The 15,338-nt window shown below is 36.6% G+C and overlaps 2 protein-coding genes across 5 annotated transcripts in view; both read right to left on the minus strand.

The window, feature by feature from the left end:
- The window catches only part of PHTF1 (putative homeodomain transcription factor 1), a 53,783-nt gene extending 46,443 nt beyond the window's left edge, over positions 1 to 7,340 (minus strand). Inside the window, exons 1-3 of one of the 4 annotated variants that reach the window (XM_045546843.1) lie at positions 6,848 to 7,340; positions 6,494 to 6,568; positions 5,812 to 5,868 (exon numbers count right to left, since the gene is read on the minus strand). In XM_045546843.1, the coding sequence (XP_045402799.1) occupies positions 5,812 to 5,868; positions 6,494 to 6,538 (102 nt within the window). In that variant the 5' untranslated portion in view covers positions 6,539 to 6,568; positions 6,848 to 7,340. Of the gene's footprint in view, positions 1 to 5,811; positions 5,869 to 6,086; positions 6,132 to 6,493; positions 6,689 to 6,847 lie in introns of those variants that run through there. The other 3 variants (XM_045546844.1, XM_045546847.1, XM_045546846.1) reach the window with 3 other exon arrangements.
- Positions 7,341 to 9,696: 2,356 nt separating this feature from the next.
- RSBN1 (round spermatid basic protein 1) overlaps positions 9,697 to 15,338 on the minus strand; it is a 51,774-nt gene continuing 46,132 nt past the window's right edge. The window contains exons 6-7 of the mRNA XM_045546848.1: positions 15,164 to 15,272; positions 9,697 to 14,313 (exon numbers count right to left, since the gene is read on the minus strand). Of these exons, the coding sequence (XP_045402804.1) occupies positions 13,840 to 14,313; positions 15,164 to 15,272 (583 nt within the window). The 3' untranslated portion in view covers positions 9,697 to 13,839. The remainder of the gene's footprint in view (positions 14,314 to 15,163; positions 15,273 to 15,338) is intronic.

Raw genomic sequence — 15,338 nt, forward strand, 5'->3', positions numbered from 1 at the left:
AATTTGATGGTGAGCACATGTGGTGCTTATTTTTCCATTCTTAGGATACTTCACTTAGTAGAATCGGTTCCAGCTCTACCCAGGAAAAGAACAGAGGTGCTATTTCACCATTGTTTCTTATAGCTGAGTAGTACTCCATGGTATACATATACCACATTTTATTAATCCACTCATGTATTGATGGGCACTTGAGTTGTTTCCACATCTTTGCAAATGTGAATTGTGCCGATATAAACATTCAAGTGTAGATGTCTGTTTTATAGAATGTCTTTTGTTCTTTTGGGTAGATGCCCAATAATGGGATTGCTGGATCAAATGGTAAGTCTACTTGTATCTCTTTAAGGTATCTCCATATTGCTTTCCACGGAGGTTGCACTAGTTTGCAGTCCCACCAACAGTGTTTAAGTGTTCCTATCTCTCCACATCCATGCCAACATTTATTGTTTTGAGACTTTTTGATAAAGGCCATTCTCACTGGAGATAAGTGATATCTCATTGTGGTTTTGATTTATATTTCCCTGATGATTAGAGATCTTGAGCATTTTTTCATACGTTTGTTTGGCCATACTTCTGTCTTCTTTTGAAAAATTTCTATTCATGTCCTTTGCCCACTTTTTGATAGAGTTGTTTGATATTTTTCTTGCTGATTTTCCTGAGTTCTAAATAGATTCTAGTTATCAGTCCTTTATCAGATGTGTAACCTGCAAAAATTTTTTCCCATTCTGTAGGTTGTCTGTTTGCTCTCATGACAGTTTCTTCGTCTGTGCAGAAGCTTTTTAATTTAATCAGGTCCCATTTATTTTTGTTGTCGCTGTGATTGCCTTTGGGGTCTTCTTCATAAATTCTTTGCCTAGGCCAATGTCTATAAGAGTTTTTCTCACATTGTCTTCTAGAATTCTAATAGTTTCACACCTTAGGTTTTATCTATTTAAATCTTTTGCCCATTTTTAAATTGGGTTTTTTGCCTTCTTATTATATATTCTGGATACAAATACTCCATTATATACATGATTTGAAAATATTTTCTCTCAGTCTGTGGCTTGTCTTTTCATTTTTTAATGAGATATTTTGAATAAGTTTTTAATTTTGATGAAGTCCAATTTATCATTTTTTTCTTTTTTAGATGTATTTCCCAGAAATATCTGCCTATCCCAGGGTGACAAAAATCCTCTATGTTTTCTTCCAGAAAAATCTAAGTTTTACTTTTTATACTTACATCTATGATCTATTTTAAGTGATTTTTGTGTATGGTGTCAGGTAAGAATCAAAGTCCATTTTATAAATGTGGATATACAATTGTTCTAGTATCATTTATTGAAAAGACTATCATTTCTTCATTGAATTGCTCTGAGATCTTTATCAAAAATCAACTGATTAAATGGTAAGAATTTATTTCTAGATTTTCTATTCTGTACCATCAATGTATTACTTATGCCAATATTACTCTATCTTGATTACTGTAACTTTATAATAAATTTTGAAATCCAATAAGTTCCCCCAATTGTTCTTTTTATATCTGTTTTGAATATTCTACATCCTCTGTATTCCATGTATGTTTGAGAATTAGCTATTCAACTTCTACCGCAAAAAAGCCCACTGGAATTTTGAAGGGATTTTTTTTTTTTTTTTTTTTTTTTTTTTTTTGAGACAGAGTCTCACTCTGTTGCCCAGGCTAAAATGCCATGGCGTCAGCCTAGCTTACAGCAACCTCAAACTCCTGGGCTCAAGCAATCCTTCTGCCTCAGTCTCCCGAGTAGCTGGGACTACAGACATGCACCACCATGCCTGGCTAATTTTTTCTATATATTTTTAGTTGTCCATCTAATTTCTTTCTATTTTTAGTAGAGACGGGGTCTCACTCAGGCTGGTCTCGAACTCCTGAGCTCAAACAAGCCACCCGCCTCGGCCTCCCAGAGTGTTAGGATTACAAGCGTAAGCCACCATGCCCGGCCCTGAAGGGATTATTGATACACTGAATACATAGATACATTTTGAGAGAATCGCCATTTTAACAATATTGAGTTTCCCAGATCATCAATGTGAAATGTTACTCCATTTATTTAGACCTTTGAATTTTCTGAGCAATGTTTTGTAGTTTTGAGAGTACAGGTTTTACACTTTTCCCCATCCAAGTACTAACCAGGCTTGAGATCAGATGAGACCGGGCTCACTCAGGGTAGTATGGCTATAGACAGGTCTTATACTTTCCATGTCAAACTTATTCCTAAATATTTTATTCTCTTTGATACTGTTATGAATGGAATGTTCTTATTTCTGAATTACTCACTACCAGTATATAGAAACACAGTTTTTGTATACTGATCTTGTATCTAGAGATCTCACCAAATTCATTTGTCAATATAATTTTTTGTAGACTCCTTAGGATTTTCTAAATATGGAATATGTCATCAAGAATAAAGGCAATTTTCATTTTCCTTCCCATCTTGATGCCTTTTATTTCTTGTCCTTGCCTTATAGCATTGGCTAAGACCCCTGGTATAATGTTAAATAAAAGTGGTAAGAGCAGATATCCTTGCTTTGTTCCTGATTTTAGGGGGGAAAACAGTCTTTAACCATCAAGTGGAATGTTTGCTGTAGATTTTTCCTAGACAACCTTTAACAGATTGAGGAAGTTACCTTCTATTCCTAGTCTATTGTTAATGGGCATTGAATTTTATCAACTGCTTTTTTGTGTCTACTGAGATCATGTAATTTTGTACTTGATTCTATTAATATGGTATATTACATTAATTTCTTTTCAAATGTTAAACCAAAGTTGCATTCCTGGGATAAATCCCACTTGATCACAGTAGATGATCCATTTTGTACGTTGTTGAATTTGTTTTGTTAATATTTTGTTAAAGATTTCCACACCTATGTTCACAACGAATTTTCTTATGCTGTCTTTGTCTAGCTTTGGTATCAGGGTAATACTAGTTTCACAGAATAAGCAGGGAAGTGCATTTCCTCCTCTGTTTTCTGAAGAAATCTGTGCAGTATTAGTATATTTGTTCTTCACTTAATTAACTTCTACAGATCCTTCAGATTACATTTTAAGCATCAATTCCTTAGAGAAAGTTATCTCACCTCCTTGACTAGGTTCACTTATTTTCCTTATTTTACATGTAGTAGCTTGTAAATAATAGCTCTTCTTCTTAGTAAATTTATCACAAAGTAATTTTTACTCATCAGGATTATTTTTATTATTGTTTCTCTCCCACTTTACCATAAACTGCATGAAAAGAAAAATGCTGAGTGTTTTTGCTCACCATTATGTAGACATAGCTACTACCCGATACGTGGTAGGTAGGTACTCAACAAATACTTGTTAAATGAAGAATACATAATGGCTGCTTTAATTTTATGTTTGGTATTTACTTCCCTGCTTTACTTTGGCTTATTACTATTTTCTCTCTAGATTCTTCAATATTAATGATTCACTGTAACTTTCTTCCTATTCAATCTAGACATTTGTTAATATAGACATTTAGAGTAATATAATTACATCAAGTATTACTCTGGAAACATTCCACAGATTCCATTATAATGTCTGTATTTTTATTTCTATCTTTCAAAAACACAGATATGATGTGGCCCCTCTACTAAAAAATCATCAAAGTTTTTCCATTTGTACAGAATACTATCTGAAGTTCTTAGTAAAGCAGTCAAGTAAACACCAAATGGATTTATGGCCAATCACTCCATCTATATACCTTATCCTCCAATCATATTAAGCTATTTGCTCTTCCCTTAACCAAGTCTTACACTTCTGCTTTTTAATACTTTTCCTCTTGTGCTCAGCACCTAGCAAAATGCCTAAAACACAGTAGCTCAATAAATGTTTGTGGAAGAATGCATACCACTTTTCATAATCCAAGATTTTAAAAATCTATGCCTTTCATAATTTTGAATTATACTTTTACATATATAATTTTTAATTCTTTACTATAATCTGATGTTAATATATTTTAAGTTTTTTCTTTTTCTGTTTTTTCTTTCCTTATTTTTCTATTTGTTTTCGAAAATATTTGTATTTGTATCAATCTATATTTAAATTATGTTACTTTATTCTTTGATCAATTTTTGTCTAAGACCTAACTAAACATATTAAACATATTAAAAAGATATCTTGGCTTTTCTCCCATCACTATTAGACTAGGAAACCCACGAAGGTTAGAACCACGTCTTTTTCACTGTATTCTTAACCCCTCATACATGTGTGGCACATTAGCTCAGTAGGTTTTTATAGTTGTTTTAAATTTCATTCTTCCTACTCCTGCTAAATTAAAAAGCATACATTAAGGAGTTGTTAGGTAGATTATCGGACCAGAGAACAATGATTAAAAATACGCATCATGGATGGAGTTCAATTAAATATAGCAACAGACACCGAGTTCCTACTCTGAATCAAGATGTTCTAAGAGTGGAATACAAACAGAATTCCTGCCCTCAAGGCCTATGAACACACACAGGTTAACAAATAACTTTGATATGGTACACTAAAAGGAATGTATTAAATCATGTGGAAATAAGAATTGAGGAAATCTTTTAATTGTCTAGGGGAAGGAGGTAAGGAAACTCTATACTAGGAAGTAAAATCCTTTTAAGGAAACCAAAACCCAGACAAACTATAGCACTAGCTAGAGATCACAAAACAAGATCTAACTTCATACTTACTATCAATACTGTGTAGCAGCTCACGAAAGAATAATGGGACAGAATTTAGAAAGTTACAAAATAAAATCTGGGGATTTATTCATCCTAACTCCATCTCCCATTATCAAGGACTGTACAAGATTATGAAAAGTTAGCAAGTACCTTGTGGTTCAAATAGCTTTTTAGTTTATTTACCTATTTAACAAAAAACTATTAAGTTGTAGTCACCCATTTTTTTAAAAGTGTTCATAGAAGAACCATAAAAAATCTCTTAAAAAGAGTTCAAAAACAAGAATCTGCCAGCATTTATCAGCACTTTCTAAGGAAGTGAAGCCATGAATCTGTAGACCTAATATTAAAGTCAGAGAAATAACATTCTTTTTAGGGCAAGGGATGGTTCTTTAGGCTTTTCTACATCTCTCAAAACTATCCAGTTACATCTGACTACCAAGCAACCATTCCATGACTAATTTGCACTAGCATCCCCATACACCTTGACCCCACAACCCTGACTTTGGAATATCAGAAGATTATTTAACCTTCTCCTTCCCTATTATAGATTAATAAACTGGCATTCTGAATTATAAACAACAGGCTTTGGTTGCCTGGTTAGCATGAAATAGCCTAATAATCTGCTCAGTTCTTAAGAACCTGAAAAACTTAAGACATGCTCTAAACCAGTGACAGAAAAAATGGGAGCCCACAGGCTGGATTCAGGTTGCAAATGGTTTTATTTGGCTTGAGAAGGTACGGCAACTCTCTTAAAACTCTGGATATTTCACATAAAAATGCATTACTTTCAGGTTTTCTTGAAAAATCTGAAACTTGCAACACTGGACCTGATTGTCATGTGGTAAAAACTGGCCAGAGCAAAGTAATCATAGCCCCATTTATATAGGACATTTGCTCGCTAATTCGTCATAGATCAACTACTCCTATTTCTATTTCCTTGATACTGAGGCCAATGTGAACTGTCACTTATCATCATGCTTGCACTGTTGTTTTTCTAATAAACTTCAAAGAGTAAAGAATGTCATACTTGGTAGACAAGTGCAGATTTTTTAAAAAGTACAATCCACTCTTTACATTGATGCAGTAAAACAAAGTTATCATTTGACCTTAACCAAAGAAATTGAATCAAAGAAATCAATTTACCTTAATCTGAGTCTGTTCGATTGATTTTTCCCATATCTGCTGATCATATGCTCCAATCTGAAATAGGGAGCAGGCTATTTAAATGATGCAAAAATCCTTATATTTAAGTCAAGCCCCACAAAAGTCATGAATTTATTATCTGAAAAATGTATGTGCTTCTCAGAGTTAGAATAAATTAGTACTTCCAAGGGATTGTTTCTTTCAGAAATCTAAAACAGGTGGACCTAAAACCAAGTTAAAGAACAATGCCCAAAATATTTCAAATTAAATATTACCTTAAAAGATATTTCCACTTCTTAAAGAAAGCATCAATAGGAAAACTAGAAAGGAATAAAAGGTAAGGGGGAGCTCAATAAGATTGTTCAGAGTACTAATCTGAGCAGATTAGGGTTTCTTTCTTTTTTTTTCTTTTTAAGGCAGTTTGATCAGAAGAAAACTTTCAAAGCATAGCCGTGACATTGTGTTTGCAGCCTGGAGAAGGGAAGTGACTCAAAAATCTTATTCTGGGACCTAGAACGGGGTTTAAAAGACGGAATGACCTTGTACACCAAATTATTCGTTTATGTTCAGATATCACAAAATAATACCTGGCATTACCAAACTCAGGGAAAAGTAACGTCATATTCGTTGTGGGAGCTTCTTGCAGGAAGAATTCTTGACAAATAAAAGATACTGGCATTACCTTCTTTTGGTACCACGATATAGCATCTCTCTCATTTGAGGCCATCTGTGTCTCCAGCCAGAGAATGGGATTTCACTGAAAATGAAGGAAAACCAGTCGGTGAGTCCAGTTGCTGAAGTTAACTCTTCGAGTTTGGGTAGCGCTCGAAAATCGCTTCTTTCAGCCTCTCCATGAGCTGCTTGTTTCTTTCTCCGGCTGTTGGCCAGAATAAAAAGGAAAAAAAAAACTGGCGCAGTGGCGACCGGAGAAGCCTCTGCAATATTTTGTGCGAGTGTGTTCACGGATGCAGGGGAGGGGAGGCCGCTGGAGTTGACCCGCACCCCCCTCCTCCGCACCCCAGCGTCCGGCTCTCACCTGGTGCCCGCTGCCCCGCAGGCCAGCGGCCTGGGCCTCCGTCTTCAGCGGCCGCCGTCCGGCCGCGAGCGAGGCTGCGGGCCCTGCAGGCCGCATCTTCCCCTAGAGGCGGAGACGCCGGCGGGGCCGTTACCATGGAGACCGCGGGGGCCGCCCCAGCCCCGGAGTCAGCCGGGCGCCCAACGCCCAGACCACGGCAGTCTGTTGCCGCAGACACGGCCCCTCCAAGCGCAACCTACAGGGTCACCAGACTGACCGTGAAATAAGCACAGAATAAACTGGAAAATGAAGGGTATAAAAAGCTAAGGAGTCTTCGCTAGGGTGACAGCTGAAGGCTTGGTGCCAGGCTGGAAATGACAGGTGCAAAGGCCCCAGGGCCCTGGAGGCAGCGGCGGCGGGGCGGCAGGGCTCGTCTTCCCTGGCTCGGGCCGGGCCGAGCCGGGCCGTGACTCAGCCCGCCCAGAGCCGGGCGAAGACGGCTCGGCAGAGCACAGCGCGGCCACCCTCGGCTTCCGCTTTCCGGCTTTCTGTGCGGAGGTGGCTCCGCCCCTGGGCCGGGCCCTCCCGCCCAGCCTGCGTCCGGGCTCGGGGATGGAGGGGATGGAGGGGCTGGGGGGCCGCGCGGGGACCCCTGGCCGAGAGCAGCCTCGATCAGGTCGCTCTTCGTGTCTCAACTTGAAAGTCGCGTTCTCAGAAACGACTTTCCCATCCACTAGTCTAAAGGAGGTCGGTCCTGATATTCTAATAGCTCCGGGTTCATGTCTCTAACACTTATCTTTGCGTTTGATTGCTTAACATCGGTTTTCCCGGTGGGCTGTGGACTCCACGAGGTAAGAGATTGGGGCCTCGCCCAAGCCTGGCACATAGGTTCTCAGTATTTGCTGAATGAGCGAATGTTTGCGGGCGTTTCCGCCGCCCTGAGACCAAGAGCCTAACGGGCTGCAGCTTAGCGACTCCCTCCCTCTCACCTCGCGGACTTGAGCTTTCTGGTGCACAAGGATAAAGAGCAGGGACAAGGCTTGGGGGAGTCACAGGAGACTTTTCCCAAACTAGGTCAAGGGAAGGTGGCGGTGGGAACTGTTTCTGGATTATCACATCAACCGCCATGTGAGTTGTATTTAACTCATGCTAGTTTTGAGCCCGGGGCCTCGTGAAGCATTTGTAACTTAAACGTCTCCACCTTGGGAGCCGCGTCAACTATTTCTCAAGTTGCAATTAACTCACGCACAGAAAACAAAAAACAAATTTTTCATTAAATTAGAAAGGATCGTCTTGTTTTCGAAGTTTTTATTCTATTTACGTAATAAAACGCCCTGACTTCAAGGAAAAATTTTTTTTTCTAGTGTGGCAGTTAATGTGTTAATTCAAGTAGGCTGACAGAGGTCAGGAGGAAGGAATAGTTGAGCCCTAAAGTGAGTATTCAAGGATAGTTAATAGGGTTTTTGAGCCACTTTCCTCCTCTTTTATTTTTGTTATTAATGGAGCACTGACCCCTAAAGGTCATTCTCCTCACCTTATTTGAAGCAATGTTCTTGCTTGCCCACAGCATGTAGCACTTGGGCCAGGAAAAGCCAATGACCAGATAATAGCTTCCACTTGAGAAAGCCTAAAAGGTGCGGCACTAAATGTTCTACATACATTTCTTATAATTCATTAAATCAGCGCCAGGTGGAAGTTATTCCCTTTTTACCGATGAGGAAAATTGACTAAGATAAAAGTAACTTCCATGGGACTAATTTTTTAAAATTGTTTCACTCAGACTTACATCTTATATTCCTTCTGCTTTTGCTCTTTGACAGCTTTTCGTCTTAGAGCTAAACATTAGTTTTGTTGGGCTTCAAGAGAAATTGGCCACCTTAAAAAATAAATGACAAATAAAAAGTCATTTATTGCACATCTAAATATTTGCTCTAAAACCTAAATTACATTAATAGTAAAATTGTTTTACTTTATTGTGTAGCACACAGAAGAGGTTTGTGTGTGTGTGTGTGTGTGTGTGTGTCTGTAGGAATTGAGTCACTTAAAGTCCTGTGAGAGATTTTTAATTACATTGTTTTAATTTTCAAAAGAGTCCTATGAGAGTATAGTGGTAAGTAGCAAACCATTTTTCAGGAGCCCTGTTAGAAACCTTTCAGTGCTTCCTAAGGCTGCCATTGAACAAGGCATGGGCTTTGAACCCAGAACTGCATTCAAATCCCTGTTCCCACTAATGAACTATGTGATCATAGGCACTTTATTCAACCTAACAAGCCTGTTTTCTCATCTTAATTATGGAGATAATTACCCTCCTACTAAAGGCTGTGAGGATTAAATAAGAGTCCCTCATATAAAGTGCCTGGCCCATAGCAGTTACTCAAAAAATGTTAGTTGCCTTCCTTTTCTATTCTTCATCAGAACCAAGGGCTCTCTGCTTTGGACAGGTGCCTCAATTAAAGAGAAGTTCACACCAACAGAAACTGATGAGGAAAAAATTCATTTTCTTGTATCACATAATACATCAAAACAAAGACATCTAAAAAGTCTATATACCATCTGCATTAATACTCCATGCACCTTCAAGAATATGTACATCACCAGAATAAAAATTTAAAATGGTCCTCTCATATAAGCCAATTTAAGTAACAAGACGCATAACTGCCACAAATGTTAAGAGTAATTTTTCTTCTTCCCCAGAACTGACTACATCTCAATATGGATGGAATTTCTTTTACAAAAGAAAATCACAAGATTTTCTTTAAAAATTTTTTTTAAATAACAAGGGATACTGAAGGCGAGGGATCAGTACTCTAAAAACAGGTTCCAGGTATCTAGAATTCACATGTGCTATTCATTTTGTGATGAAACACCAGTAAAGGACAAATCAGACTTTGTTTATTAAAAAAATACTTTACAGGAAAAAAAAAGACCTCTATGCATTCCATTGTCCTATTTTACAAAGAAATAGCTTAACAATTTAACACACTTAGACAGCTACAAAAAAGCACTGTGTTAAAAGGATTATTATTCACACAAATTTAGATTTAAGACTATTCATTAAAAAACCTTTTTAAAACACTCGTTAATGTCAATAAACAAACTAAGGCCACACAACGCAAATAGTCCGCCAGGCAAATTATACATTTCATCTATATGCAAAGACCTCTTAGATAAATTAAAGCCACAGGAAAAAAAGTCATAGCTGCCAATCAAAATGAAGTTTAGTCACAGAAAACACTATTACATGAAAATTTACAACATGTGATAGTAAGTAGTACATAAGTATTTCTTTAGAGAGAATTGAAAAGTGCTATATTTTAAGAGACAATGGTCTCAACTACATGCACAAGTGGATCCTAAAAATGTATGAAGAAAATGGAAGGCCATAATTTTTATGGAGAGACATTTGCTTTTAAAGCAACAAACTTTCAAGATAAGGATAGGTCTCTTACGTGCTAAAGAAAAACATATGTATTGTGCATTTCCTCTACTTGCATGGCCAATAAATACAGCTACAACCTGTTTTAAAAACAAAACTTAGCACAAATGTTAACATCTGGCATGTGCTAGTGAAAGGTTCTTTTTTAAAAACCTGTAGCAATGATAAAACAGATTAGAAAGACACAAACTCAATTATCCTAAAGGTAAAAATGCAAATAAATTTTTAATGGCAAATATGAATGAAAATATAATGGGCTAATATTAATGATTAAGAATATATTCACTAAGGGTTTTCATGGATTTTGGAGTCTCATTCCTATATTAGCTTTCATTCTAGACAATAACATTTATATAGGGAAAGGCAAGAAGCAAAAGTTTCCCGTCATTAAGTGTGTCTTTTATGCCTGTTAAGACTGATGCAAGACATCTTTTCTTAAGGTTTAGTAAAGAACTTTATTTAATAAGCTCCTTTTCCCCCTACAAGCATTTGTAATATTAGTCAACTGATATTCCAACTGTCTCTAAGGGGAATGGGCACTTTTCAAAAGTCTTTAATTAAAAACTATGAAGTGCCAGTTTAAAAATTCTAAGTATTAAATAAGGAAATTAAAAGTACAATTAAGCCTAGGAATTCATTTTTAAAGAGTTAAAAGTTTAAGGGGAACTATTAATAATATGCAGGTTTTTATTATTGCTTCGTGAATTTGGACTACCTCTTTGTATCATAATCCTACTCAGGGCATATCTTGGTAATTGGAAATGACTTCTGGGGCAGGGGGAAGACTTTAATCCTTTTTAATGGATACCGTAAAATCATTCTACTTAACTAAGTTAGGAATATTCATTTATTCTGTCCTTTCCATAAGCATGTTTTAAAAATATCCTCCTGCTCCACAAAATACTAAAACTTATAGCCACATTCTGCAAGTAATCTCAAGAGTTGGCACAACGGATAATATACCAAAAAGGAAGATCAGCTTAAATTCCAGTTACAACTTCACTGCCATCACTACTTTACAAATCAGAAGACGCCAGATTGCTCCATGCCTCACTCCACTAAACCAAGTAATTTTATGATTTAGAAAAGTTGTGATCATTTGTATCACTAAACTAGGATACAGCTTCGAAAGCGGTAAAAAACTCAAAACTTCTGCTTTTATATTCATCAGTCTTTAAAGCATGCTATTAAAATCTAATACTCACATAGGACATTCAAGGTTTCCAGATACATTACTAGCTAAATGTTTCTCTCCATTCTATTGCAATTCTAACATACAATGAATTTATTAGTACATGATTTTAAACATTTTTAATACTCTTTTAATGTGTTTATACTGGAGGTGAGGGTAGAATGTTTTATAAAAGGAAAATGGGGATTTGCTTTTGATTGTAGGTCTTTGCAGATCCGCTGGTTCCTGAGTGATTATACACAGTGCTGGCTGTCAGGAGACAGTCTCCTTGTTTATTAGCAATGACCAGCTTAGATGACAGATGGCATCTGCTGGATGGCAAGTGGGAGATGGGGAAATCGGATCTTGGAAGACGAGAAAAATAAAAAACTTTTTGCTTTAACAACCTTGCTCTTCATGATTATTTTAAAAAGCAAATGTTGCCTGAGAAGAATTTTACTTTGCACAGCCTGGTAAAGCTCTATGAAATTCTTCTGGACAGAAAAATAATCACAAGAAATAACGCACACCCACACACTTTGTGTTTAACACCCTCCCCCCAAAAATAACAAAAAACACCCTCGAAGGCAGGTCCCTTAAAAACTAGTCTTGATAAACTAGAATTTACCCTAGAATTTATATCTAAGATTTAAAAACACCCCTGCAATAATCACATTACCTTTCATACCATTCTAATTACCTTATTTACAAAGATAACTAAAGCCAACATCACTTCCAATTCATAAATGGTTTACACTGAAATGTTTCCCTATTTGTCTTCATCCTTTGTAACAGAGAATACATACATATACATATATATAAGGAATAATACAGATTCTAACTAATCACTGCAGTATTTGCTGATGGTTACTTTTCTATCGGTTTACACAGTGACCTCTATACTTTGCTAATATGCTTTTAACTACACAACAATATTGCACAAAGTAATATTTATATAAGATTTAACCTATTTCAGAATATTTTAGAAATAATTCATATTTGATATTTCAAAAGATGCAGCTAAGTTTTCATGGTGACAGACATAATAAAGCAGCATCTTTTTTTGCCTATGTTAATGTAAATATTTCAAATCTCACCATCCAGGAAAACAAAATCTCCAAATTGCACTGTAACCAGGTAGATACAAAAATCTGGTCTTAGGTGTGGGGAGTACTCTTCCTTTAATAAACAAAAGGCCTACTGTATTATTAACTAAGAGAAAGTATAATATGTATAGCATTAACATTCTAAAATAACAGAAAGTTGGGACCACATTAGCTATATGAACTGTGCCTGTTTGAAAAAACTGAAATACTCAGGCACTAAGCATTAGGCTACCTGAAACTCTAGGATGAAGCCTAGTGCTGCGTTCCTTATTAGAAAATAGCAACACAGAGTAATAGTAAATAAACCCAGGTATTCGCCAGTTAAAACTGTGGAGTGTCTCAATAGTAGATATTCATTATGAAGAAGTTGATGCCAAGTGACAAGAATAGTTTATCGTAAGTTTGATGCTCAAAATATGGCAGCCTCATCAGAAAGATTGCTACAATTCTCTAAGTTTGATATTTGTAATCAGTTTAGGAAGCAAAAGTATCCACACGAAATGTGAGGATTCTAGGAAGCAGAACAATAGAGTATCGTATCAACAATAGAGTATCATGTCTCTTTTACCCAAAATATCTTCCATAGTTACCATATATTCTAGAAGAGATTAATGAACCATGGATAATGAATGACCAAGGACTATTCATCTTTAGATTTTTTTAATTGAAATATCCACTGGGCTTTAAGTAACAGATACAAAAAAGACAGTTTGGATCAGAAAGTGCTGTGCTTTCTCTTTTGTTAAGAAACCAGAGAGCCACTGAATTTTCCTTAGAAACTACTTGTTCTTTGTGGTTAGAAATAAATAACTTACTTGCCCATATACCAGATGCAGGAAGTCTTTCCCGCAACCTATGCCATTTTTACTGTAGAAATTGAATCTGTGCCATAAAGACACAAGTCCTATACCATAAATCTGATGTATCATAAAAACAGCAAGTGTGGCAAGAGAAAAGGCAAGAGAAAATTAAGGAAGTGAATTATTCACCAAATAAGAATCTGTTATTCCAGAGAATTCTCATTTTGATTTGAAGAAGAGATTGAAGTATTACCTCACACCTTAAAACAGAAAGTAGCAGCAGACCCACTATTACATACTGTACTAACGGGATAAGATACAACTCTTAACTTTGCATAATCTGTGTAAAAAAGATATGCTTGACATTTGTGGAATGTCATTTCTCTTTATAGAATTATAGGCAAGATTTCTCCAATAAAACTTAACTTAAGCCAGTTATAAAACTATAACTTCACATCAAAATTTAAAAAAGTTAAAAAATGTGTTTGAATATGTACATGTCACACAGGAGTGCTTGAATGTTCTTGCAGATTGTGTTGCTGGTCAGAGTCCAGTCTACTTTCTACTTTTAAAACTGGGATAGGCTGAGTCTTCTGATCTTGCTGTAGATTAAGTTCTGATGAAGGTGGGAAGGATGATGAAGCAGTTGTCAAAAGCTGCATCTCTGTACATGTTTCTTCAGATTCAGTTTTTATCCTCACACATTGGGAGTCAACTTCTAATTCTTGCTTTCCAGTTAAACCACAGTCCATGTTAGAATTGCTTTCCGTGTTTTGAGTGGCTTCCACAACAGGGTGGTACTGTTTAAGCCTTATATGCCAGGCTAAGCTGCACACTGCTGACACTGTTTTGAACTGATGAATGACATTTCTAGGGATGAAGTAGATATCATTGTCACAAAGCTGAATTCTAGCATAACGAATGCCTTCCCGCCTCATTTGGTTTAGTTTAGCTTCATCCACCCACTGTACACACTAAAGAAAGGAAAAAAGTTGCATGAGACTTTAAAATATAGAATAATTTAGTCACATAAAACATAATTGGCACAAGAAAACAGCAGAGACAAAAGGTGTTATAATGACAAAGTTAAATAACACTAAATGATACATAACTTTCTAAATATTCCTGTAATGCTTGAGAAATATTTTTCCTCATATTAAAGTCAGGATGGCCTAGGGAATCATTTAAATAAGTATCTCAAAATGCAGCTAAATATCAATATTTTTTGCCACATGTAAGGGCAACATTTTATCTTCCCTTTCAGTGTCATTCATCCATTTGCAGTTGACACAAAATACAATGGGGTTAACAAGTGAAGACTGCCTAGAACTGAGCAGCCTGGGCCCTCTGACCAGTCCAGGCCCACCTGGCATCCCAAAGATTGAAGAGATCTCAAGCATTCTGCTTGGGAAGCTGTTTCTTTTTTTTTTTTTTTTTTTATTTCAGCATATTATGGGGGTATAAAAGTTTAGATTATGTATATTGCCCTTGCCCCCTGCCCCGAATCAGAGCTTCAAGCGTGTCCATCCCCTAGACAGTGTGCATCGCACTCATTTTGTATGTATACACCCATCCCCGCCCCCCCCACCACATCTGCCCGACACCCAATTAATGTTATTCCTAAATGTGCTCTTAGGTGATGATCAGTGAAACCAATTTGATGGTGAGTACATGTGGTGAGAAGCTCTGTCTCAGTGATTTTTGGCACCCCTCCCCCAGCCTTTAATAGTAATATAATTAAACTCACTATGCAAAATAAAATAGGTGTAGACAATTATTTCTAATATCTTACTCAAAGAGTAATAAAAAAGCAAGAGTTATTACCTGGGAAACTGGGGGTTCATGAAGGTCTAACTGAAGTCTCTGTACAACGTCAGTAAAATCCTCAGCATGAAAACAAATCACATCTTTGGTTATGCGAGGTTGGTCACTCCTAAGATTAACAAACTATGTTTCAGAAACAAGCATGTCATAATGAAAAATGATGGCAAATTTTAAT

Source organism: Lemur catta, chromosome 3 (genome assembly GCF_020740605.2).
Source record: "Lemur catta isolate mLemCat1 chromosome 3, mLemCat1.pri, whole genome shotgun sequence".
NCBI lineage: Eukaryota > Metazoa > Chordata > Mammalia > Primates > Lemuridae > Lemur > Lemur catta.